The sequence below is a fragment of the Ranitomeya variabilis genome, chromosome 6, assembly GCF_051348905.1.
Source record: "Ranitomeya variabilis isolate aRanVar5 chromosome 6, aRanVar5.hap1, whole genome shotgun sequence".
Classification (NCBI taxonomy): Eukaryota; Metazoa; Chordata; class Amphibia; order Anura; family Dendrobatidae; genus Ranitomeya; species Ranitomeya variabilis.
Genome location: NC_135237.1, coordinates 226,853,441 through 226,874,826, shown reverse-complemented (window position 1 = coordinate 226,874,826; position 21,386 = coordinate 226,853,441). Strand labels below are relative to the sequence as shown.

Sequence of the window (21,386 nt, the reverse complement as noted above, 5' to 3'; positions counted from 1 at the left end):
ACCAAATCGGACCGAGTGACCCCACCCACCAAATTGGTCCCTAAGGTGCCCCGCCCACCAAATCGGACCCAGAGTGGCTCCGCCCACCGAATCGGACCCAGAGTGGCCGCGCCCACAGAATCGGACCAAAAGTGACCCCGCCCACCGAATCGGACCTAGATTTACCCCGCCCACAAAATCAGACCCAGATTGACCCAACCCACCAAATCGGACCGCCTGAGGGGCACCCAAGTGTGAAAGTCTTGCAGGGGCAGCCCGGGCACCATTCCAAAGCACTATCTGTAGTTCCTTCAGGAAATACCCATCTAGTATTATTATTGTAATCCGAAAGTGGTAAACTTATTATTATTCAGTTTTTTTCCGCAATTAATGTGGCCCGAACCGCTGCACGCACAGACTCCAGTGAGGCGTCATTTCGAAGCCAGCCTCCACGAGAGGTGTGCTAAGTATTTTTCGTGTCGATCCGATTTGTAGTTTTTTTAAAAATTGCATTTAAAAAAAAAAAAAAAAAAAAATTTCCCATATTAAATAATGGCGAACTTTCTATTACCCCCAACTTGACCTTCCAAAGATGGCAGCTATGCAAATGTACAGTGTCCATTTTAGGACATGATCATTTATCAAAGTCAAACAAATAAAGTGACTATGACACCCTCTCGTCCCATGTGTGAAAAGTAAGTGCACCCCCGGTCCCATGGGTGAAAAGTAAGTGCACCGCAATCCCGTGGATGAAAAGTGCACTGAGTGGCCCCGCCCCCCAAATCGGACCCCGAGTGGCCCCGCCCCCCAAATCGGACACTGAGTGAAACCGCCCACCAAATTGGACCCTGAGGTGCAAAGCCCACCAAATCGGACCCTGAGTGACCCCACCTACCAAATCGGTCCCTGAAGTCCCCCGCCCACCAAATCAGACCCAGAGTGGCTTCGCCCACCAAATTGGACCCAGAGTGGCCTCTCTCCCCAAATCCTACCAAACCAGCGCCTGAGGGGCACTCAAGTGTGAAAGTCTTGCAGGGGCAGCCCGGGCACCATTCCAAAGCACTATCTGTAGTTCCTTCAGGAAATACCCATCTAGTTCTTATTATTATTATTCAGTCCGCACGTAATGCGGCCCGAACCGCTAAACTCACAGACTCCAGTGAGGTGTCATTTCGAAGCCAGCGTTCCTGAGAGGTGTGCTAAGTATTTTTCGTGTCGATCGGATTTGTAGTTTTGGCGCAATTTGCGTTTGAAAAAAGTGTCTCAATGCATTTCAATAGGGAAATTTTCCAATACGTTTATAATGGGCCTGATTTCTGAGGCAATTTCTAAAAATAACTGCCACCTGGCTGATTACCTCATTGATATGCGCAGTGAGACCCAGTTACTATGCCAACGCCTATAAACTCTACCAGCCCACCAGGTCACAAGTTTTGTCAGATAATATCAGCTCTTAAAGTGACAGTACAGCACAATTACAAAGCACTATCTGTAGTCCAAATCGGACCCAGCCCACCAAATCGGACCAGAGTGCCCCCGCTTGCCAAATCAGACCCAGAGTGCCCCCGCCCGCCAAATCGGACCCAGAGTGGCGCCGCCCGTCAAGTCGGACCCAGAGTGGCGCCGCCCGCCAAATCGGACCCAGACTGGCGCCGCCCGCCAAATCGGACCCAGAGTGGCGCCGCCCGCCAAATCGGACCCAGAGTGGCGCCGCCCGCCAAATCGGACCCAGAGTGGCGCCGCCCGCCAAATCGGACCCAGAGTGGCGCCGCCCGCCAAATCGGACCCAGAGAGGCGCCGCCCACCAAATCGGACCCAGAGAGGTGCCGCCCGCCAAATCGGACCCAGAGTGGCGCCGTCCGCAAAATCGGACCCAGAGTGGCGCCGCCCGCCAAATCGGACCCAGAGTGACCCGGGCCACCAAATCGGACCCAGAGTGACCCGGGCCGCCAAATCGGACCCAGAGTGACCCGGGCCGCCAAATCGGACCCAGAGTGGCGCCGCCCGCCAAATCGGACCCAGAGTGGCGCCGCCCGCCAAATCGGACCCAGAGTGGCGCCGCCCGCCAAATCGGACCCAGAGTGGCGCCGCCCGCCAAATCGGACCCAGAGTGGCGCCGCCCGCCAAATCGGACCCAGAGTGGCGCCGCCCGCCAAATCGGACCCAGAGTGGCGCCGCCCGCCAAATCGGACCCAGAGTGGCGCCGCCCGCCAAATCGGACCCAGAGTGACCCGGCCCACCAAATCGGACCCAGAGTGACCCGGGCCACCAAATCGGACCCAGAGTGACCCGGGCCACCAAATCGGACCCAGAGTGACCCGGCCCACCAAATCGGACCCAGAGTGACCCGGCCCACCAAATCGGACCCAGAGTGACCCGGGCCACCAAATCGGACCCAGAGTGACCCGGCCCACCAAATCGGACCCAGAGTGGCCTCAACCCTGAGGGGCTACAACTACCAAACCAGCGCCTGAGGGGCACCCAAGTGTGAAAGTCTTGCAGGGGCAGCCCGGGCACCATTCCAAAGCACTATCTGTAGTTCCTTCAGGAAATACCCATCTAGTTATTATTATTATTCAGTCCGCACGTAATGCGGCCCGAACCGCTTCACTCACAGACTCCAGTGAGGTGTCATTTCGAAGCCAGCGTTCCTGAGAGGTGTGCTAAGTATTTTTCGTGCCGATCGGATTTGTAGTTTTTGCGCAATTTGTGTTTGAAAAAAGTGTTTCAATGCATTTCAATAGAGAAATTTTCCAATACGTTTATAATGGGCTGGTTTCTGAGGCAATTTCTAAAAATAACTGCCACCTGGCTGATTAGCTCATTGATATGCAGTCAGACACAGTTACTATGCCAACGCCTATAAACTCTACCAGCCCACCAGGTCACAAGTTTTGTCAGATAATATCAGCTCTTAAAGTGACAGTACAGCACAATTCCAAACCACTATCCATAGTCTTATGATTATTAGACTGTGGCCCGATTCTAACTCATCGGGTATTCTAGAATATGCATGTCCACGTAGTATATTGCACAGCCACGCAGTATACAGTGCAGAGCCGCGCAGTATACAGCGCAGAGCTGCGCAGTACACAGCGCAGAGCCGCGCAGTACACAGCGCAGAGCCGCGCAGTATAAAGCGCAGAGCCGCGTAGTACACAGCGCAGAGCCGTGCAGTACACAGCGCAGAGCCGCGCAGTACACAGCGCAGAGCCGCGCAGTATAAAGCGCAGAGCCGTGCAGTACACAGCGCAGAGCCGCGCAGTATACCGCGCAGAGCCGCGCAGTACCCAGCGCAGAGCCGCGCAGTACACAGCGCAGAGCCGCGCAGTACACAGCGCAGAGCCGCGCAGTACACAGCGCAGAGCCGCGCAGTACACAGCGCAGAGCCGCGCAGTACAGTGCGCAGAGCCGCACAGTATAAAGAGCAGAGCCGCACAGTATACCGCGCAGAGCCGTGCAGTACACAGTGCAGAGCCGCGCAGTACACAGCGCAGAGCCGCGCAGTACACAGCGCAGAGCCGCACAGTATACAGCGCAGAGCCGCGCAGTATACAGCGCAGAGCCGCGCAGTATACAGCGCAGAGCCGTGCAGTACACAGCGCAGAGCCACCCAGTATACAGCGCAGAGCCGCACAGTATACAGCGCAGAGCCGCGCAGTATACAGCGCAGAGCCGCGCAGTATACTGCGCAGAGCCGCGTAGTATACAGCGCAGAGCCCCGCAGTATACAGTGCAGAGCCCCGCAGTATACAGCGCAGAGCAGTACACAGCGCAGAGCCGCGCAGTATACAGCGCAGACACGCGCAGTACACAGCACGGACACGCGCAGTACACAGCGCAGAGCCGCGCAGTACACAGCGCAGAGCCGCGTAGTATACAGCGAAGAACCACGCAGTATATAGCGCAGAGCCGCGCAGTACAAAGCACAGAGCCGCGCAGTATACAGCGCAGAGCCGCGCAGTATACAGCGCAGAACGCGCAGTACACAGCGCAGAGCCGCGCAGTACACAGCGCAGAGCCGTGCAGTACACAGCGCAGAGCCGCGCAGTACACAGCGCAGAGCCGCGCAGTACACAGCGCAGAGCCGCGCAGTACACAGCGCAGAGCCGCGTAGTATACAGCGCAGAGCCGCGTAGTATACAGCGCAGAGCCACGCAGTATACAGCGCAGAGCCACGTAGTTATACTGCCCAGTCACGTAGTATATTGTCCAGTCACATATTATACTGCATATCCCTGTTAAAAAAAAAAAAAAAAAAGAATTAAAATAAAAAAGTTACATACTCACCCCCTGGAGCGGCCGGTATCTGATGGTTGTTGCACCTCCTAGAGCGGCCGGTACACGATGCTTGTTGCACCTGGAGTGGCCGGTACCCGATGCTTGTTGTGCGCTCCGGTCCCAAGAGTGCATTGCGGTCTCACGAGATGATGACGTAGCGGGGTTGTGAGACAGAAAGACGGAAGTGCCCTTAGACAATTATATAGTAGATTACCCCGCTCACCAATTCGGAACCCGAGGGGCCCGGCCCACCAAATCGGACCCCGGGGGGCCCGGCCCACCAAATCGGACCCAGAGTGACCCCGCCCACCAAATCGGACCCAGAGTGACCCCGCCCACCAAATCGGACCCAGAGTGGCTCCGCCCACCAAATCGGACCCAGAGTGACCCCTTCCACCAAATCAGACCCAGAGTGACCCCTTCCACCAAATCGGACCCAGAGTGACCCCTTCCACCAAATCGGACCCAGAGTGACCCCTTCCACCAAATCGGACCCAGAGTGACCCTGCCCACCAAATCGGACCCAGAGTGACCCCACCCACCAAATCGGACCCTGAGGTGCCCAGCCCACCAAATTGGTCCCTAAGGTGCCCCGCCCACCAAATCGGACCCAGAGTGGCCCCGCCCACCAAATCGGACCCAGAGTGGCGCCACCCGCCAAATCGGACCCAGAGTGGCGCCGCCTGCCAAATCGGACCCAGAGTGGTGCCGCCCGCCAAATCGGACCCAGAGTGGCGCCGCCCGCCAAGTCGGACCCAGAGTGGCTACAACTACCAAAACAGTGCCTGAGGGGCACCCAAGTGTGAAAGTCTTGCTGGGGCAACCCGGGCACCATTCCAAAGCACTATCTGTAGTTCCTTCAGGAAATACCCATCTAGTTATTATTATTAGGCTTTTTTCCGCAATTAATGCGGCCCATACCGCTGCACTCACAGACTCCAGTGAGACGTCATTTCGAAGCCAGTGTCCACGAGAGGTGTGCTAAGTATTTTTCGTGTCGATCGGATTTGTAGTTTTGGCGCAATTTGCATTTGAAAATTGTTTCCCCCCCTATTGGAAAGCATTGCTCAATGCGTTTCAATAGGGAAATTTCCTAATAGGGTATAATGGCCTGTGGTTTCTGAGGCAATTTCTAAAAATAACTTCCAACTGCCACCTGGCTGATTAGCTCATTGATATGCGCAGTCAGATCCAGTTACTATGCCAACGCCTACGAGCCCACTAGGAAACAGGTTTTGTCAGTCAGATAATATCAGCTCCTCTTTGTTATCAGTCATTCCCCTGTCCTGCTGTCAGTCTATTTCTCTCTGTTATCAGCCATTCCCCGTACTGCTGTCAGTCTATTTCTCTCTGTTATCAGCCATTCCCCGTACTGCTGTCAGTCTATTTCTCTCTGTTATCAGCCATTCCCCTGTCCTGCTGTCAGTCTATTTCTCTCTGTTATCAGCCATTCCCCGTGCTGCTGTCAGTCTATTTCTCTCTGTTATCAGAAATTCCCCGTCCTGCTGTCAGTCTATTCTCTCTGTTATCAGCCATTCCCCCGTCCTGCTGTCAGTCTATTTCTCTGTTATCAGCCATTCCCCGTCCTGCTGTCAGTCTATTTCTTTCTGTTATCAGCCATTCCCCTGTCCTGCTGTCAGTCTATTCTCTCTGTTATCAGCCATTCCCCTGTCCTGCTGTCAGTCTATTCTCTCTGTTATCAGCCATTCCCTTATCCTGCTGTCAGTCAGAGTGACCCGGCCCACCAAATCGGACCCAGAGTGACCCGGGCCACCAAATCGGACCCAGAGTGACCCGGCCCACCAAATCGGACCCAGAGTGACCCGGCCCACCAAATCGGACCCAGAGTGACCCGGGCCACCAAATCGGACCCAGAGTGACCCGGGCCACCAAATCGGACCCAGAGTGACCCGGGCCACCAAATCGGACCCAGAGTGACCCGGGCCACCAAATCGGACCCAGAGTGACCCGGGCCACCAAATCGGACCCAGAGTGACCCGGGCCACCAAATGGGACCCAGAGTGACCCGGGCCACCAAATCGGACCCAGAGTGACCCGGGCCACCAAATCGGACCCAGAGTGACCCGGCCCACCAAATCGGACCCAGAGTGACCCGGGCCACCAAATCGGACCCAGAGTGACCCGGGCCACCAAGTCGGACCCAGAGTGACCCGGGCCACCAAATCGGACCCAGAGTGACCCGGGCCACCAAATCGGACCCAGAGTGACCCGGCCCACCAAATCGGACCCAGAGTGACCCGGGCCACCAAATCGGACCCAGAGTGACCCGGGCCACCAAATCGGACCCAGAGTGACCCGGGCCACCAAATCGGACCCAGAGTGACCCGGGCCACCAAATCGGACCCAGAGTGACCCGGGCCACCAAATCGGACCCAGAGTGACCCGGGCCACCAAATCGGACCCAGAGTGACCCGGGCCACCAAATCGGACCCAGAGTGACCCGGGCCACCAAATCGGACCCAGAGTGACCCGGGCCACCAAATCGGACCCAGAGTGACCCGGGCCACCAAATCGGACCCAGAGTGACCCGGGCCACCAAATCGGACCCAGAGTGACCCGGCCCACCAAATGGGACCCAGAGTGACCCGGCCCACCAAATGGGACCCAGAGTGACCCGGCCCACCAAATGGGACCCAGAGTGACCCGGCCCACCAAATGGGACCCAGAGTGACCCGGCCCACCAAATCGGACCCAGAGTGACCCGGCCCACCAAGCCTCAACCCTGAGGGGCTACAACTACCAAACCAGCGCCTGAGGGGCTCCCAAGTGTGAAAGTCTTGCAGGGGCAGCCCGGGCACCATTCCAAAGCACTATCTGTAGTTCCTTCAGGAAATACCCATCTAGTTATTATTATTATTATTATTAGGCTTTTTTTCGCAGTTAATGCGGCCCGAACCGCTGAACGCACAGACTCCAGTGAGGTGTCATTTCGAAGCCAGCGTCCACGAGAGGTGTGCTAAGTTATTTTCATGTCGATCGGATTTGTAGTTTTGGCGCAATTTGCATTTGAAAATTGTTTCCCCCTCATTGGAAAGCATTGTTTCAATGCATTTCAATAGGGAAATTTTGCTATACGTTTAAAATGGGCTGGTTTCTGAGGCAATTTCTAAAAATAACTTAACTGCCAAATGCCACCTGGCTGATTAGCTCATTGATATGCGCAGTCAGACACAGTTACTATGCCAACGCCTATCAACTGCACCAGGTCACAGTTTTGTCAGATAATATCAGCTCTTGTGACAGCACAGCACAGCACAATTCAAAAGGACTATCTGTAGTCTTATTATTATTACAGTATAAAGCGCAGAGCCCCGCAGCATACAGCGCAGAGCCGCGCAGCATATAGCGCAGAGCCCCGCAGTATACAGCGCAGAGCTCCGCATTATACAGCGCAGAGCCGCGCAGTATACAGCGCGGAGCCGCGCAGTATACAGCGCGGAGCCCCGCAGCATACAGCGCGGAGCCGCGCAGCATACAGCGCGGAGCCGCACAGTATACAGCGCGGAGCCGCGCAGCATACAGCGCGGAGCCCCGCAGCATACAACGCGGAGCCGCGCAGCATACAGCGCAGAGCCGCGCAGCATACCGCGCAGAGCCGCGCAGCATACAGCGCAGAGCCGCGCAGCATACAACGCAGAGCCCCGCAGCATACAGCGCAGAGCCCCGCAGCATACAGTGCAGAGCCGCGCAGCATACCGCGCAGAGCCGCGCAGCATACAGCGCAGAGCCGCGCAGGATACAACGCAGAGCCCCGCAGCATACAGCGCAGAGCCCCGCAGCATACAGCGCAGAGCCCCGCAGCATACAGCGCAGAGCCCCGCAGCATACAGCGCAGAGCCCCGCAGCATACAGCGCAGAGCCCCGCAGTATACCGCGCAGAGCCCCGCAGTATACAGCGCAGAGCCGCACAGTATACAGCGCAAAGCCGCGCAGTATACAGCGCCCACCAAATCGGACCCAGAGTGACCCGGGCCACCAAATCGGACCCAGAGTGACCCGGGCCACCAAGTCGGACCCAGAGTGACCCGGGCCACCAAATCGGACCCAGAGTGACCCGGCCCACCAAATCGGACCCAGAGTGACCCGGCCCACCAAATCGGACCCAGAGTGACCCGGGCCACCAAATCGGACCCAGAGTGACCCGGGCCACCAAATCGGACCCAGAGTGACCCGGGCCACCAAATCGGACCCAGAGTGACCCGGGCCACCAAATCGGACCCAGAGTGACCCGGGCCACCAAATCTGACCCAGAGTGACCCGGGCCACCAAATCGGACCCAGAGTGACCCGGGCCACCAAATCGGACCCAGAGTGACCCGGGCCACCAAATCGGACCCAGAGTGACCCGGGCCACCAAATCGGACCCAGAGTGACCCGGGCCACCAAATCGGACCCAGAGTGACCCGGGCCACCAAATCGGACCCAGAGTGACCCGGGCCACCAAATCGGACCGAGAGTGACCCGGGCCACCAAATCGGACCGAGAGTGACCCGGGCCACCAAATCGGACCGAGAGTGACCCGGGCCACCAAATCGGACCGAGAGTGACCCGGGCCACCAAATCGGACCCAGAGTGACCCGGGCCACCAAATCGGACCCAGAGTGACCCGGCCCACCAAATGGGACCCAGAGTGACCCGGCCCACCAAATGGGACCCAGAGTGACCCGGCCCACCAAATGGGACCCAGAGTGACCCGGCCCACCAAATGGGACCCAGAGTGACCCGGCCCACCAAATCGGACCCAGAGTGACCCGGCCCACCAAGCCTCAACCCTGAGGGGCTACAACTACCAAACCAGCGCCTGAGGGGCTCCCAAGTGTGAAAGTCTTGCAGGGGCAGCCCGGGCACCATTCCAAAGCACTATCTGTAGTTCCTTCAGGAAATACCCATCTAGTTATTATTATTATTATTATTAGGCTTTTTTTCGCAGTTAATGCGGCCCGAACCGCTGAACGCACAGACTCCAGTGAGGTGTCATTTCGAAGCCAGCGTCCACGAGAGGTGTGCTAAGTTATTTTCATGTCGATCGGATTTGTAGTTTTGGCGCAATTTGCATTTGAAAATTGTTTCCCCCTCATTGGAAAGCATTGTTTCAATGCATTTCAATAGGGAAATTTTGCTATACGTTTAAAATGGGCTGGTTTCTGAGGCAATTTCTAAAAATAACTTAACTGCCAAATGCCACCTGGCTGATTAGCTCATTGATATGCGCAGTCAGACACAGTTACTATGCCAACGCCTATCAACTGCACCAGGTCACAGTTTTGTCAGATAATATCAGCTCTTGTGACAGCACAGCACAGCACAATTCAAAAGGACTATCTGTAGTCTTATTATTATTACAGTATAAAGCGCAGAGCCCCGCAGCATACAGCGCAGAGCCGCGCAGCATATAGCGCAGAGCCCCGCAGTATACAGCGCAGAGCTCCGCATTATACAGCGCAGAGCCGCGCAGTATACAGCGCGGAGCCGCGCAGTATACAGCGCGGAGCCCCGCAGCATACAGCGCGGAGCCGCGCAGCATACAGCGCGGAGCCGCACAGTATACAGCGCGGAGCCGCGCAGCATACAGCGCGGAGCCCCGCAGCATACAACGCGGAGCCGCGCAGCATACAGCGCAGAGCCGCGCAGCATACCGCGCAGAGCCGCGCAGCATACAGCGCAGAGCCGCGCAGCATACAACGCAGAGCCCCGCAGCATACAGCGCAGAGCCCCGCAGCATACAGCGCAGAGCCCCACAGCATACAGCGCAGAGCCCCGCAGCATACAGCGCAGAGCCCCGCAGCATACAGCGCAGAGCCCCGCAGTATACCGCGCAGAGCCCCGCAGTATACAGCGCAGAGCCGCACAGTATACAGCGCAAAGCCGCGCAGTATACAGCGCCCACCATATCGGACCCAGAGTGGCTACAACTACCAAACCAGCGCCTGAGGGGCACCCAAGTGTGAAAGTCTTGCTGGGGCAACCCGGGCACCATTCCAAAGCACTATCTGTAGTTCCTTCAGGAAATACCCATCTTTTTCTCTATGTTAGTCTATTTCTCTCTGTTATCAGCCATTCCCCTGTCCTGCTGTCAGTCTATTCTCTCTGTTATCAGCCATTCCCCGTCCTGCTGTCAGTCTATTCTCTCTGTTATCAGCCATTCCCCTGTCCTGCTGTCAGTCTATTCTCTCTGTTATCAGCCATTCCCTTATCCTGCTGTCAGTCAGAGTGACCCGGGCCACCAAATCGGACCCAGAGTGACCCGGGCCACCAAATCGGACCCAGAGTGACCCGGGCCACCAAATCGGACCCAGAGTGACCCGGGCCACCAAATCGGACCCAGAGTGACCTGGGCCACCAAATCGGACCCAGAGTGACCCGGGCCACCACATCGGACCCAGAGTGACCCGGGCCACCACATCGGACCCAGAGTGACCCGGGCCACCACATCGGACCCAGAGTGACCCGGGCCACCACATCGGACCCAGAGTGACCCGGGCCACCACATCGGACCCAGAGTGACCCGGGCCACCACATCGGACCCAGAGTGACCCGGGCCACCACATCGGACCCAGAGTGACCCGGGCCACCACATCGGACCCAGAGTGACCTGGGCCACCAAATCAGACCCAGAGTGACCCGGGCCACCAAATCGGACCCAGAGTGACCCGGGCCACCAAATCGGACCCAGAGTGACCCGGGCCACCAAATCGGACCCAGAGTGACCCGGGCCACCAAATCGGACCCAGAGTGACCCGGGCCACCAAATCGGACCCAGAGTGCCCCGGGCCACCAAATCGGACCCAGAGTGCCCCGGGCCACCAAATCGGACCCAGAGTGGCCCCGCCCACCAAATCCTCAACTACCAAACCAGCGTCTGAGGGGCACGCAAGTGTGAAAGTCTTGCAGGGGCAGCCCGGGCACCATTCCAAAGCACTATCTGTAGTTCCTTCAGGAAATACCCATCTAGTTCTTATTATTATTATTCAGTCCGCACGTAATGCGGCCCGAACCGCTAAACTCACAGACTCCAGTGAGGTGTCATTTCGAAGCCAGCGTTCCTGAGAGGTGTGCTAAGTATTTTTCGTGTCGATCGGATTTGTAGTTTTGGCGCAATTTGCGTTTGAAAAAAGTGTCTCAATGCATTTCAATAGGGAAATTTTCCAATACGTTTATAATGGGCCTGATTTCTGAGGCAATTTCTAAAAATAACTGCCACCTGGCTGATTACCTCATTGATATGCGCAGTGAGACCCAGTTACTATGCCAACGCCTATAAACTCTACATCAGCCCACCAGGTCACAAGTTTTGTCAGATAATATCAGCTCTTAAAGTGACAGTACAGCACAATTACAAAGCACTATCTGTAGTCTTATCATTATTGCCCCGCTCACCAAATCGGACCCAGCCCACCAAATCGGACCAGAGTGCCCCCGCTTGCCAAATCGGACCCAGAGTGCCCCCGCCCGCCAAATCGGACCCAGAGTGGCGCCGCCCACCAAATCGGACCCAGAGTGGCGCCGCCCGCCAAATCGGACCCAGAGTGGTGCCGCCCGCCAAATCGGACCCAGAGTGGCGCCGCCCGCCAAATCGGACCCAGAGTGGCGCCGCCCGCCAAATCGGACCCAGAGTGGCGCCGCCCGCCAAATCGGACCCAGAGTGGCGCCGCCCGCCAAATCGGACCCAGAGTTGCGCCGCCCGCCAAATCGGACCCAGAGTGGCGCCACCCGCAAAATCGGACCCAGAGTGACCCGGGCCACCAAATCGGACCCAGAGTGACCCGGGCCACCAAATCGGACCCAGAGTGACCCGGGCCACCAAATCGGACCCAGAGTGGCCCGGCCCACCAAATCGGACCCAGAGTGGCCCGGGCCACCAAATCGGACCCATAGTGGCCCGGGCCACCAAATCGGACCCAGAGTGGCCCGGCCCACCAAATCGGCCCCTGAGGGGCCCCGCCCACCAAATCGGACCCAGAGTGACCCGGGCCACCAAATCGGACCCAGAGTGACGCGGCCCACCAAATCGGACCCAGAGTGACCCGGCCCACCAAATCGGACCCAGAGTGGCCTGGCCCACCAAATCGGATTCATAGTGGCCCGGCCCATCAAATCGGACCCAGAGTGACCCAGCCCACCAAATCGGACCCAGAGTGGCTCCACCCCCCAAATCGGACCCAGTGTGGCCGTGCCCACCAAATCCTCAACCCTGAGGGGCTACAACTACCAAACCAGCATCTGAGGGGCACCCAAGTGTGAAAGTCTTGCAGCGGCAGCCCGGGCACCATTCCAAAGCACTATCTGTAGTTCCTTCAGGAAATACCCATCTAGTATTATTATTGTTTTGCCTCAGTCTGTTCTCTAAATCATCATGTTTTTGTATGTACATTTCTAATTTTTGTTCTATCACTCGGATACGCTTTGGCAAGAGAGCTGTTTGGTCCTCCAGACTCGGGATTTTGTCATTTGACATGTCATTGCGGAGGAATGCCAAATCATTTTTAACCTCTTCGATTTTCCCAGTCAGTGAAGCTTTTCTGCTTTGAATGGCAATTAGCAGTCGTTCGAATACCTGTTTCAGAGTGGGTTCTGAATCCATATCATCTGGTTCTTGTAACATTGATGCCTCTCATTGAGTCAATTTGTTTGAGGGTTTCTGAACTGTCGTCGAGTTATTTCCCCTGCCGTAGGTCCTCAGCTTGTCAGCTACAGATTGTAATTTATTAGGACTTTCATAAACTTTCATAGAACTTTCACAAAAAACATGCTTTCCCCAAGATATGTATGCAATATGAGAGTAAGTCTTATGAGTGATGAGCGAGTGTACTCATTGGTCGGGTTTTCCCGAGCATGCTCGGGTGACCGAGTATTTATGACTGCTCGGAGATTTAGTTTTCATCGCGGCAGGTGAATGATTTGCAGCTACTAGCAAGGCTGAGTACATGCGGGAGTTGCCTGGTGGTTAGGGAATCCCCACATGTAATCAAGCAGGCTAGTAGCTGTAAATGATTCAGCTGCCGCTATGAAAACTAAATCTCCGAGCAGTCATAAATACTCAGAGGTTACCCGAGCGTGCTCGGGAAAACCCGAGCAACGAGTACACTCGCTCATCACTACTTATGACTGGTTATTCAGTATGTATTGACAGGATAGTGTTAGTGGTTGGGATATTAATAGTAAGAGGGTTACAAAGTAATTTCCCTTCTCAATATTGCTGCATAATTATGTGCAACAGGCGCAATTCTCAAAAAGAGCAGTAGATGGAAGAAGCATGCTGCAACCTGCAAGTGCATAGGATATTATCACACTGGCCAGTTTCTCTAGTTTTCACCGGGTAATCACTCCAAACAATGAGGGAGGGAAGAGGGGAAGTTGTTCACCTTCCTTAGTCTGTTAACCCTGTACCTCTGCTGCAGCTAGGCCAGCTAGCCATCTATATTCCCCAGCTGTTTCAGGATCTCGTGCCTACGTCTCTGTGTCTCACCTTCAACTCCGGTGTCTCCTCCACGTGCCAGGGATATCCCCAAGATGGCCACCACACCTCAGCTCCATTCACACCACCAGCGGTCCCACGTCTTCAGGGGACCTGGGCCTCAGCACCCAGCCCAGAGGCGCTCTCCTCAGACCCCTTGCTGTCTTCAACTCACCCAGAATTGACCTGCAGGTGAGTATCTGGCCATGCATAGCAGATGTCTGTCGGCTCCGAGCACATCCAGCGTGCTGTTGCCTCAGCTCTGCATGTGCGCTGCTCTCCGGGACAAGTGCGGTCTCAAATCCTTACTGTTGGCTCCCTGGTGTCTCCTCCAACCACACTGTGACTCCAAACTGCTGTTTACTAGGCAGGAGCCCGGTGTTTGTGAAGAGCTCAGTGCTGCACGTCTGCTCTCTCCAGTGTCTTGGCCTTGCCCCCGAGGATGTTATCTTTAGTAGCCATTTAAACCCATTTGTGTCAACCTCTGAGCATGGTATTAGGCCAAAATCACCAGGGTATGTGAACTTTTGATCAGGGTAATTTAGATGTTTTGGGTTGTCATTATGATTTAAAAACAGTGGTTTGACAATAAATGGCTTCATCCAACCACTAACCATGAGTGGAGAAAAAATTTTGGTGTTATCATTCATATTCTCTGAAAAAAGGCCAAGAAAACAAAAAATTCTGCCAGGGTATGTAAACTTTTGATCACAACTGTATGTATTTTTTCATTGTTTTATTTTAATGTGGCAAAGGCGGTGATTTGAACTTAATTTTATTAATTTTTTTATTTATTTATTTTGTTTTTACTGACTTTAATAGTCCACACCACTTGGAGCTGTCTTAACAGCTACTTAAAGGTCAACGGCAATCTATATTATATCAATAGGAACCCTTTATGTACTAAAGATAACACAGATAAAATATAGCTTTTAATTAATATACCAATTAAAACCATGCCACAAATACAACCAGATAAATACATAAAACACACAACCGTGTACTCTGGGATAACCCTGCCAGACAATACCTCTTAGTACTGCCTACCTATCAGTGGAGGTTGGCACCCTAAACACAGATACGAGATTGGCGCCCCCACTCACCGTCGGCTGTCCCTATATCTCCTAGTATGGATCCTAGTATAGGTGTCACATACAGACCAGCACTTGCACTAGACAGGAAAAAGATAGGCAGACTAATTGGCTGATTGTATATATATATATATATATATATATATATATATATATATATATATATATATATATATATATATATATATATATATATATATATATATATATATATATATATATATATATATATATATATATATTATATATATATATATATATATATATATATATATATATATATATATATATATATATATATATATATATATATATATATATATATTATGAATAATAATATATAAACTAGGTTTGTGACAGGGTGAGATACACAGACTAAAGACCAACAATGTGCATAACAAAAAAGTGCTCGTGTATTAAAAATAGGCCTCACTACCTCTGTCCCCTACTGCTGTGCAGCCTGCCTAGCTGTGGGGGTTGGCACCCTACTGGTCAGCGGAATGGCGCCCCCACTCAGCGACGACTGGCCCTGGGAAGCCCTAATATCAAATCCCAGCCTGATAATAGTTAGACACAGATGTGTAAATACACAAAAAAAAAAAATAAATAAAAAAATAAAAAAATGGCAAGGCACAAAAGCATATATAGCTGCAGCCGAAGATAGCCTAGTGCTTAGATAAATGCATGGTATACAGAGGGTGAGACCGATACTTATCAGTGTTGATATTTCATACGCCTCTACGCGTTTCACCTCAGCGGATCATCAGGAGGCCTTGATATGTAGATGCTGCATGGAATCATGCTTGGTGCACTTAAATACATGTCATAATGAGCTTACTAATAATGGGGCGGTGTGAGCATACCAAACACCAGAGCATGGGACAACGCCATTTTGGAGTAGTCCTAATATGATAGAGGGATAGCTAGAGCCTATAGACTAATTGATGGCCGCTGCCTGTCATCGCAGACATGTTAGGGAGCGCGCTATAGTGTATAGATTAGCCCCTACCATAGCGTTCTGCTCCATACAGGCAGGAAGTATGATTTAAAAACAGTGGTTTGACAATAAATGGCTTCATCCAACCACTAACCATGAGTGGAGAAAACATTTTGGTGTTATCATTCATATTCTCTGAAAAAAGGCCAAGAAAACAAAAAATTCTGCCAGGGTATGCAAACTTTTGATCACAACTGTATGTATTTTTTCATTGTTTTATTTTAATGTGGCAAAGGCGGTGATTTGAACTTAATTTTATTAATTTTTTTAATTATTTATTTTGTTTTTACTGACTTTAATAGTCCCCTTAAAATGCTTGAAGCTGTGAATCACTTTTCCCATACATAACAGTGTACTTTCATCAGCAGTACTATATTTTGCTTAAAACACAATCTTCTATGAGTGCTGGTCACAGGCAAGCTTTTCATGGGAGGTCATAATGACAGTCACAGGAATCATTTCAGACCCCCCCAGCTATCATGACTACCCATTGGCGCCCCACAATCCTGTCACGAGAATGTGGAATGATGCTTTCATCCTCAGCGCATGTGAAATTCCATCGTCAGTTATTGACAGCAGAATTTGACTGGATAACATCAGTGGGTGGAACTCTGCTCCACACGTGGCTGTTAGAGGCTCTTGATGGCTGATTAAGTCAGCTATTGAGTGGCGGAAAAAGATGAGGGCTCAGTATGTGAGCCCCCGTCAAAGGCAGTGAAAAGTTTAAGATTACGTGTGCTACGGGAATCCTTAAGAGAACCTTATAGCTGATACATGCTGCCCAATCAACGCACAGCATGTGTTAGGTACGAGCTGTATGAACTCAGCTCATATGCATTTTGCCCCTGAATTGGACAGCATATGTCCAATTCAGGGGCAGGTTAAAGGGAATCTGTTACCATATTTGACCGATCTGACCTATTAATATGGGCATACAGGTTATAGAAAGCTAAAACTAGTCTTACCTGTATGCCTTGTTCTATAAAAATTATCTTTTATCACTTTTAGGTAATTCGTTCTTCCTTGCTATGGGGAGTACGGTGCCCAGAAGATAAGACTGCCACCTCTCTTCATTATCCTATATTTATCCTCTCTTCACTGTGTCCCTTTTACATTATGTGCATTCTTGGAGATCCCGCACCTGCGTATTCTGACTCCTGTCACTCCGCTTCTCTGTTTCGGCCTTCTATTGGAACTGGCTTAACTTTTGTTCTGTGGAGGCACCGGAGAGTCACTGTAACTTCCGTTCCCAGTGTTCTCTAGCATGCAGAAAATGAGCACACTCGCTTTCCTCCTGCCCAGCATAGCAGGCATATCAATGTCGCCATTTACCAGAGAACGCTGGGACTGGACGTTCCAGTGACTTTTCAGTGCCTGCACAGAACAAAAATGATGCCAGTGCACATAGAAGGATAGTACAATGAAGAAGAGCTACGGTATTTAGAATCCACAGGTTCTGAATTTCTAGCCATGCATTTGACTCAGCAGAGACACAGTGAAGTGAGGGGAGGAGAAATATAGTATAATGAAGACACAGCCCGGAAGAACTTATTAACATGAAGTGATAAAAGTTGATTTTTACAGAACCAGACATTTGATCCACAGTCTATAGCCTGCATGCCCATGTTAATAGGTTAGATTGCTCAAATGTGATGAGAGATTCCCTTTAAGGAATCACCCACAATCGTCCTTGCGAATGATGCTTTAGTGTTTTTATTTATTCCAGCAAAATTGCTCACATCCATTTTATTCCTCATTTTTTATGGTTCTAAATTATCAACTGATTGTTCAGTTGATGCTTAATAAATATCCTGCCCCTTGACAGTTGCTATTGTACCAAAAAAATAATTTATTTTCTTCAGTTGTCAGTGATTCTATTTTTCATCTTTATGGTATTATTTAACATTATATCTGGTTGTTATTTCAATAGTTTGCCCATTTTTGGTTTTGCAAATTTTTTTTTTTTTTACCTTACTTTTCTTTTTTCTGCCTTTCGTCATTGTAGATAATTTCAGACTTAGAGTCTTGGAATGAAGAACTTACTTTACAAATTAACAACTTTGACACAGAGGACCTCACTCTTGCAGAGCAGCGATTACAGCACCATGCTGATAAAGCACTAACTATGAATAATCTGACGTTTGATGTAATACATCAAGGACAAGATCTTCTGCAGTATGTCAATGAGGTGCAAGGTTCAGGTATTTAAATGTTTCAAATGTTTTATTTTACTATGATGTGGTGATGGTGTTGTATGCTCATTTTTTTTTGCAATATATGGTACTGGGAGGCACAGACACTCTTTTAAGAGGCAACACATTTACAATATTTTGTGATTTCTACAAAATAATATGACTCAAGGTGTACTTTACATTTTTGAAGTTGCTTCTCTGCCTAAAAAAAATTAAAGAATGTCCAAACTTGGAAATTAGACTTATCTACCAGTCCAATGGATACATGTTACAGCAAGGGTAGGTAATCTATATATAAAATTGTCTAAGGTCAACTTCCGTCTGTCTGTTTGTCACGGAAATCCCGCATCACTGATTGGTCGCTGCCGGCTGGGCATGACCAATCAGCGACAGGCACAGTCAGGTCGCGAATTGGCCCCTCCCTACTCCCCTCCAGTTAGTGCCCCCTCCATACTCCCCTCCAGTCAGCGCCCACATAGCGTTTTAGCAGTCCGTTAAATGGACTGCGTTACACCGCGCCATAACATGGTGTAACGCAGTCCGTTAATGCTGCCATTAACCCTGTAAGTGTGACCAACTTTTTACTATTGATGCTGCCTATGCAGCATCAATAGTAATAACATATAATGTTAAAAATAATAAAAAAAAAAAAAAATCATTATATTCTCACCTTCCGGCATCCAAAGCAGCCTTTCCCGCTTCTCGTGACGCTACACTCCGGTCCCAAGAATGCATTGCGGCAATGACCCCAGATGACGTACCTGTCTCGCGAGACCGCTACATTATCACGGGTTATTGCCACAAGGCATTACTGGGAACGGAGCGTCACGAGGAGCATCACTAAACGCCTGGGCTGGATCTGGGGGCTGCCGGAAGGTGAGTATATAGACTGACTAATAACTAATGATTAGGTGTTGCACTCCACTTTTCAAATATATTTATTGATATAATTGTGATAGTAGTGCACCCCATATCTTTTGGGAAGGTGAGTATATATTTTTTATTTCAATTCTTTTGTAATACTACGTGGGCTGTGTTATATACTGGGCGTGGGCTGTGCTATATACTATGTGAGCTGTGCTATATACTAAGTGGGCTATGTTTTATACTGCGTGGGCTGTGTTACAGTTAGGTCCATATATATTTGGACAGAGACAACCTTTTTCTAATTTTGGTTATGGACATTACCACAATGAATTTTAAACAAAACAATTCAGATGCAGTTGAAGTTCAGAGTTTCAGCTTTCATTTGAGGGTATCCACATTAAAATTGGATGAAGGGTTTAGGAGCTTCCGCTCCTTAACATGTGCCACCCTGTTTTTAAAGGGACCAAAAGTAATTGGACAATTGACTCCAAGGCTATTTCATGGACAGTTGTGGGCAATCTCTTCATTATGTCATTCTGAATTAAGCATATAAAAGGCCTGGAGTTGATTTGAGGTGTGGTGCTTGCATTTGGAAGGTTTTGCTGTGAAGTAAACATGCGGTCAAAGGAGCTCTCCATGCAGGTGAAACAAGCCATCCTTAAGCTGCGAAAACAGAAAAAAAAAACATCCGAGAAATTGCTACAATATTAGGAGTGGCAAAATCTACAGTTTGGTACATGCTGAGAAAGAAAGAAAGCACTGGTGAACTCATCAATGCAAAAAGACCTGGGCGCCCACGGAAGACAACAGTGGTGGGTGATCGCAGAATAATCTCCATGGTGAAGAGAAACCCCTTCACAACAGCCAACCAAGTGAACAGCACTCTCCAGGAGGTCGGCGTATCAATATCCAAATCTACCATAAAGAGAAGACTGCATGAAAGTAAATACAGAGGGTTCACTGCACGGTGCAAGCCACTCATAAGCATCAAGAATAAAAAGGCTATACTGGACTTTGCTAAAAAACATCTAAAAAAGCCAGCACAGTTCTGGAAGAACATTCTTTGGACAGATGAAACCAAGATCAACCTCTACCAGAATGATGGAAAGAGAAAAGTATGGCGAAGGCGTGGTACAGCTCATGATCCAAAGCATACCACATCATCTGTAAAACACGGCGGAGGCAATGTGATGGCTTGGGCATGCATGGCTGCCTGTGTCACTGGGTCACTAGTGTTTATTGATGATGTGACACAGGACAGAAGCAGCCGAATGAATTCTGAGGTATTAAGAGCCGTACTGTGTGCTCAGATCCAGCCAAATGCAGCCAAACTGGTTGGTTGTCATTTCATACTACAGATGGACAATGACCCAAAACATAAAGCCAAAGCAACTCAGGAGTTTATTAAAGCAAAGAAGTGGAATATTCTTGAATGCCCAAGTCAGTCACCTGATCTGAACCCAATTGAGCATGCATTTCACTTGTTATAGACTAAACTTCAGACAGAAAGGCCCATAAACAAACAGCAACTGAAAACCACTGCAGTGAAGGCCTGGCAGAACATCAAAAAGGAGGAAACACAGCGTCTGGTGATGTCCATGAGTTCAAGATTTCAGGCAGTCATTGCCAACAAAGGATTTTCAACCAAGTACTAGAAATGAACATTTTATTTACAATTATTTAATCTGTCCAATTACTTTTGGTCCCTTTAAAAACAGGGTGGCACATATTAAGGAGCTGAAACTCCTAAACCCTTCATCCAATTTTAATGTGGATACCCTCAAATGAAAGCTGAAAGTCTGAACTTCAACTGCATCTGAATTGTTTTGTTTAAAATTTATTGTGGTAATGTCTAGAACCAAAATTAGAATAATGTTGTCTCTGTCCAAATATATATGGACCTAACTCTATATACTGTGTGGGCTGTGCTATATACTATGTGGTTGTGCAATATACTACATGGCTGTGCTATATACTGCGTGGCTGTGCAATATACTACGTGGCTGTGCAATATACTATGTGGGCTGTGCTATATACTACGTGGCTGTGCTATATACTACGTGGCTGTGTAATATACTACGTGGCTGTGCTATATACTATGTGGCTGTGTTTTATACTACGTAGCTGTGCTATATACTATGTGGCTGTGTTATATACTATGTGGCTGTGCTATATACTGCGTGGGCTGTGTTATATGCTACGTGGGCTGTGTTATATGCTATGTGGGCTGTGAGACTGTTTCGCCCCCGGTCCTCAAAAACCTGGAGCCGGCCCTGGCCTTACTGACTGTTCGTGGCCGGCTGGGTGCGACCAATTAGCGACAGACACAGTCGAATTTGTGCAGGATTTCAACCATGCTTCGCTAATTGGTCGCGCCCAGCCAGCCGAATCCTGTGTATTCATTGCATTATTCTGAAATCTTCATAAATATACTACATACATATTCTAAAATACCCGATGTGTTTGAATCGGGCCACCCTCTAGTTAAAATATAACCTTAATAAA

At 50.6% G+C, this 21,386-nt stretch overlaps 1 protein-coding gene across 1 annotated transcript in view; it reads left to right on the top strand.

Annotated features, from left to right (window-relative positions):
• TRIO (trio Rho guanine nucleotide exchange factor) overlaps positions 1–21,386 on the top strand; it is a 3,555,343-nt gene that overhangs the window by 773,486 nt on the left and 2,760,471 nt on the right. Inside the window, 1 exon segment of the mRNA XM_077269474.1 lies at positions 17,828–18,023. Within this exon segment, the coding sequence (XP_077125589.1) occupies positions 17,828–18,023 (196 nt within the window).